This window comes from Aegilops tauschii, chromosome 7 (genome assembly GCF_002575655.3).
Source record: "Aegilops tauschii subsp. strangulata cultivar AL8/78 chromosome 7, Aet v6.0, whole genome shotgun sequence".
NCBI lineage: Eukaryota > Viridiplantae > Streptophyta > Magnoliopsida > Poales > Poaceae > Aegilops > Aegilops tauschii.
This window is the reverse complement of record NC_053041.3, coordinates 141,072,431-141,078,712: the sequence shown is the minus strand read 5'-3', so window position 1 is coordinate 141,078,712 and position 6,282 is coordinate 141,072,431. Positions and strand designations below refer to the sequence as shown.

At 47.0% G+C, this 6,282-nt stretch overlaps 1 protein-coding gene across 1 annotated transcript; it reads right to left on the bottom strand.

Annotated features, from left to right (window-relative positions):
* Positions 1–464: 464 nt before the first annotated feature.
* Positions 465–1,600, bottom strand: LOC109780124 (26.2 kDa heat shock protein, mitochondrial). Its single transcript, XM_020338705.3, has 2 exons — positions 1,263–1,600; positions 465–1,135 (listed from the first exon to the last, which is right to left on the bottom strand). The coding sequence occupies exons 1-2, from the start codon at positions 1,477–1,479 to the stop codon at positions 723–725; spliced, it is 630 nt and encodes a 209-aa protein (XP_020194294.1). The 5' UTR covers positions 1,480–1,600; the 3' UTR covers positions 465–722.
* Between the last annotated feature and the right edge of the window lie 4,682 nt (positions 1,601–6,282).

Below are 6,282 nucleotides of genomic sequence, written 5' to 3'. Positions count from 1 at the left end.
CTGCTAAATCAATGAAAAGCTAGGAATCCCTGGATCTTTCAAAAAAAAACTTCCCCACCAAAGTACAGTTGATAATATCAAGAAGTAAACACATAGGATAAACACAAAACATTCACCAAAGCAAAGAAATGCCTTATCCCATATGACTGTTCACAAAGTTAAACTCAAGGATAGGCACAAAAAGAATCACGGAACAGCAAGCAAAAATCATCAACCCGTAACTGCCAGTTCACCAACTCCATGACGTCAAACTCGAGATCAGTCAAATTTTCAGAGAGTAGGCATGAATGCCCAGCTTTTTACAGAAAGCTTAAAGCAATACTCCAGATCAAGGACGAGAAAAGATAGACAGGCGAGACTAGCTTACGAGTTACGACAATCAAAGTAGTTCATCAGGCCAAACTTGATACAATCAACAAAGTTCATGACAAATTTCACCACTAAATTAGTCCAGCACGCCAAACTTAAGAAGATCAACAAGGTTTCATGACCAATTTCAGCACCAAATCAGTTCATCATATGCCAAACTTGAGGAAATCAACAGAATTTCATGACCAATTTCACCACCAAAGCAAGTTCATCATATGCCGAACTAGAGGAACTTAACAGAGTTGGCGACCAACTTCACCACCAGACAAGGAAGAAAGACACCAAACATGACCACATCAACAAGGCGTCTCTCGCACTCTCGCGCTGGCCATCCTCCATGAGCACTACCACTACTACTCGATCTTGACGTGGAAGACATCCTTGCGCTCGTCCTCCTTGACCTTGAGCAGGGTGACCCAGAGCACGCCATTCTTCATCTCGGCCTTGATCTTGTCCATCTTGTACGCGTCAGCGGGCACCTCGATGCGGCGGTTGTACTTCGGCACCGCGGAGTCGTCGTCGCCGTCCCAGGGCTGCTTCTCGCCCTCGCCCTTGATCACCAGGATGTTCTTGTCCGCGCGCACCTCCACGTGCTCCTTGGTCAGCCCCGGCATTGGCACCTTGAGGTACACCGCGTCGTCGTCCTCCTTGGCCACCCACCGTCCGAGCCGCGACGCCCCAGTACCAGCAGGGGAGGAGAGGCCGGCCTTCATCAGAGACAGCAGACGGGCCATGCTGGTCGGCGCGCCGAGCGAGTCGAGCACGTCTGCAGAATCAACACCAAGGACACCAAAAGCGGATCAGAGGGCTGATTTGACTCACGGTGTTGAGACTTCAGCACGAACGCAAAGAAACGGCGCGCCACAGGTGAACGCAAAGGAACGGAAGCATACCCTGCGAGAAGAAGCTGGGGGTGACGAGGTCGCGGGCGCTGTAGTCGTCGTCGTCGTAGTAGTAGTAGCGGCTGACCTCCTTGGCCTGGGTGTTGTACGGGCGGCGGGCGGCGGTGACGGCGGGGGAGCGGAGCGGGCAGAAGGCCACGGGAGCACCGGACTTGAGGAGGCTGGCAGGCGCGGAATCCTCGCCCTTGCAAACGACGGCGGAGGCCATGGTCTCTCTCCCTCTTCTCTCTCTCTTCTTTCCCTCTCTTTCTCTTTCTCTCTCTCTCTCTCTCTCTCTCTCTGCGGTGATGATTTGGATTCTTGTGGCTGAGCGAGAGGGGGTGGGAAATGGAGGGGGGTTTTGTAAAAGAGGAGCGGGAAAGCTTACTTGGGGGAGGGGATGCTGAACCTCTTTGGTTTAGAAGGTTCTGGAGAGACCTGTTGGGGTCTCGAGTCCTCCAGAATGATCGGGAGACCACAGCCTTAAGATTCGTGCTGCTTGATGTAGTACGATCTGGGGCCATGGATGAACGTATTTATTGATCTGCTGTGGTGCGCAAGGCAAGAGAACTTGTTCCTTGATGTACTACTCGGTTATGAGTGATTTGCTTTCTAAAGTTGGAGGTTGTTATTTGCTTCATGTGAATAACTACTCGGTTGCGAGTGATTTGCTTTCTCTAGTGTGCTTTGCGCTTGGCAATAAAGCAATCAACTCCATTTTTTGACAACGGAAAAATGGTAAATGCACACTTTGTTAAAATTCAGGATATTATACCCTCAAAAATAAAATTTAGGCAATCAACCAAACATGCTTTGAGGTCAAGACATATATGGCTTTATTTAATACAATTTCCATGAAAACAATATATACTCTGTTTTTAAAGTGTGGAGTTTACGTTCAAACATGTTCAAACAACTTGATGACATCAGACATCACACATTTGTGGACCCATTACTCATAATGTATTATTATTATTATTATAAATTACTATTATAAATTACTATTAATTGTTCTAATGGTTTGAGTACATAGCCAATGATCAACACATGCACACACAGATACAATACTACCTTGGCCCCCACCGAGACTAATGAGGTTGTTAGACTCACTAGTTTGCTAGTTACAAGGATCAAAAAACAAAAGTGAGTGAAAGATTTGGTTGCGGCAAGAAAGTAAAAGCAAATAACTAAAAGAAAGTGTCGAGTGAGATTGAAAGATTACAAGAAGAAGATGGACCGGGATCCGTAGGTACAATAGTGGTTTCTCTCCAAAAGATACCATGGCGAACAAATTATAGGTGAGCATCGATTAAATTGCAATGTTTATGAGTGCAAATATCCATGGCATAATTAACACATGAGCATCCGTCCCAATATCTATAGACTGCTATACAACTGCATCTAGAGCTAATACTTCACCCCCGAGACCGCTATCTACCATGCATCTTAAAGTATTAAGTAAAACATAATATTGCATTAAGTATGGTACATGAATTAGATGATATAATGCCTTTCACCATACGCTAAAAGGACAAATAAGCAACCATTGTTTTATCCAGTGGCAACAACACAATACAAGTCTTTTCCATGGCGGTCAACAAAACAATTTAAATAAAACAAAAATGACTTAAACATAAAATCCCATGGCGGTCACGTTGAAGGCGTATTTCAGAAATGCGCCTCCAGTTACGTGCCGCTTCAGGGTGGAAATGAGTTGTCGATAGGTGGGCACCACCTGTCGGGTTTTTGTTTAAAATTGCACGTTCGGTGGAGCAGCGGCTCACCGACGGCCGTTCACTGGCGTAGAGGGCACGACAGAACTCGGGGGTGGGTGCATTGGAACATCGTGAAGTAGGCGATCCTCCTCATACTCGTAGCTCCTACGAAGACAGTGTAACGCCATCGCTTCATTCCTCTCGGCAGTCTTCGGGCTCCGGCAAAGCATCGCAGATTGGGGAAGCTCCTTGGGGGCTTTTGGTCAGTGAGGTCTGGCGGTCCTAGTGGTGGTGGTGGTGTGGTCGGAGGTGGAGGAAAAGACTTGCCGGCGGGGGCGCGCAAGCGGCGGAGCTCCGCTCGATTCCTCGGCGGCAGGGCGTGCTGGGCGTGCTCGATGGGCTGTGTGACGTGTTAGATAGGGGAGGAGGTGCTGCGAGTGAAGTGTGAGCCAGGGGGGCTTTTATACCCGCGGTGTGGGTGTTGTGGACATGGCGCCGCCGCGGATAAGCTCGGATCAGTTGAGGTCGCGCTGGCCTCTGACAGGCCGTAGTGGGGGACATGGAGGGTCCGGGTGAGCGCTTGTGAGCTCATGGTTGGGGCCGTCTGGGTTGTGGAGGAAGACGACGACTACGACACGTCATAGGTGAGCGGCGCCACGCCTTCCGGCGAGCCTAGGGGGACCTGGTCGTAGGGCGTCGAGGGGGTTTGCGTAGGGATGCACGTGGCCTCTTGCGAGCGATGGCGAGCCGAGAACGGCGGAACACGACTGTAGGATCGAAAGTATGTCTAGAGGGGGGTGATTAGACTACTTGACCAAATAAAAATCTAGCCTTTTCCCAGTTTTAAGTCTTGGCAGATTTTAACAACTTAGCACAAGTCAAGTAATCAACCTACACATGCAATTCTAAGAGTATAGCAGCGGAATGTAAAACAATTGCATATGAAGGTAAAGGGAGGATTTTGAGGGAGCAAACGCAATGTAGACACGGAGACTTTTGGCGTGGTTCCGATAAGTGGTGCTATCGTACATCCACATTGATGGAGACTTCAACCCACGAAGGGTAACGGTTGCGTGAGTCCACGGAGGGCTCCACCCACGAAGGGTCCACGAAGAAGCAAACTTTTCTATCCCACCATGGCCATCGCCATGAAGGACTTGCCTCACTAGGGTAGATCTTCACGAAGTAGGCGATCTCCTTGCCCATACAAACTCCTTGGTTCAACTCCACAATCTTGATGGAGGCTCCCAAGTGACACCTAACCAATCTAGGAGGCACCACTCTCCAAAAGGTAATAGACGGTGTGTTGATGATGAACTCCTTGCTCTTGTGCTTCAAATGATAGTCAACCCAACACTCAACTCTCTCTCATAAGATTGGATTTGGTGGAAAGATGATTTGAGTGGAAAGCAACTTGGGGAAGGCTAGAGATCAAGATTTATGTGGTTGGAATGGAATATCTTGACCTCGACACAAGTGTAGGTGGTTCTCTCTCAGAAAATGTATGATGGAAGTGTAGGCATGTTCTGATGGCTCTCTCCACGAATGAAGAGTGGGTGGAGGGGTATATATAGCCTCCACACAAAATCTAACCGTTACACACAATTTACCAAACTCGGTGGGACCGAATCAGAAAACTCGGTCAGACCGATTCAGTTCATAATGTGACCGTTAGGCATTTCGGTGGGACCGACATGTCAACTCAGTGGGACCGATTTCATTAGGCTTAGGGCATAACGTAATCTCGGTGAGACCGATTACACAAACTCGGTGGGACCGATTTTGGTAATAAGCTAACCAGAGAGTTGGTCAGGCAAACTCGGTGGGACCGATTCGCTCATTTCGGTTGGACCAAAATGTTACGAAGGGGAAACAGAGAGTTTGCATTGCGAACTCGGTGGGACCGATCGCTCATCTCGGTTAGACTGAAACGTTACGAAGGGAAACAGAGAGTTTGCATTGCGAACTCGGTGGGACCGATCGCTCATCTCGGTTAGACTGAAACGTTACGAAGGGAAACAGAGAGTTTGCAATCCCATCTTGGTGAGACCGAAGTGACTAGGGTTTGTGGCAATGGCTATGTAGACAGAACTCGGTGGCGCCGGATAGAAAGTTTCGGTATGGCCGAGTTTGACTTTTGGTTTGGGACAAATGTGGATATGAGAAAGTGGTTGAGGATTTGGAGCATATCACTAAGCATTTTGAGCAAGGACCTCATTAAGCAACACGTCATCCCCTTTTAATAGTATTGGCTTTTACTATGGACTCAATGTGACCTTGGATCACTAAAAGTAAAATGTAGAGTCTTGAGCTTGAGCCAACATGTGTCCTTAGCATTTTGAGGGGTCCACATTCCTAATCCATGCCATGCCAATCATTGAGCTTTCCTGAAATATTTATCTTGAGATAACATTAGCTCAATGAGCTATATGTTGTTAGTAATTACCAAAACCACCCAGGGATAGTTGCACTTTCAATCTCCCCCTTTTTGGTAATTGATGACAACATATAGATCAAAGCTTCAACAAATGATAATAAGATTGAAATACAATGTCGCTTTGAGAAGTATGTGATAAGCAAGAGCTCCCCCTAAATTTGTGCATTATTTAAAATTTTCTTTTGAATGCAAATGCACAATCGGTTAGGATCATGGGTCACTCTTCCATGTCACATATATCTTGGTGGAGCGCTCGATAAACATTAGAAAACATGCACTCATCACCAAATAAAGTGAATGGTCATATAGAGATATAAAAGATAGTATCATCCAAGTAAGCATTAAAGTAGCATATGATCAATCACATGATCACACAAGTATCTCACACAAGGACATAAAGTATCTCACACAGGCACACAATAAAAAGTTCAACCAAAAGCAAAGAAGCAAAACACTCTCTCGAAGCCTATGATCTATACATATTTCTCCCCCTTTGGCAACAAGTTACCAAAAAGTTCAAATATGCATAGTGCTATACGTCTCTCAGGCTTGGTCTTTGGGAGGTGGTGTAGAGAGAACTCCAAGGACGAAGGCATCAGTTGATGTAGTTGGAGCTTGTGGAGTGGCTGTTGGAGGTGGCACTGGAGCTGTGGCTGCTGGTGCTAATGATGTTGCTCTTGTATCAGGTACATGCACTGCAGCAGACCTCTCTCCTCTAGGCACTCGCTGAAATGCATCAGTAGTTGCCTTCCCTCTCTTCTCTTCTGCTTCCTCCTGAAGCTGCTCAACTGATGTTTGAATCTCAGTTACCTTCAGATCAAGATCATAAAATTTGGTTTCTATGATCCTCTCCAAGCTCTCCTGGTTTTGAGTCAGGGTG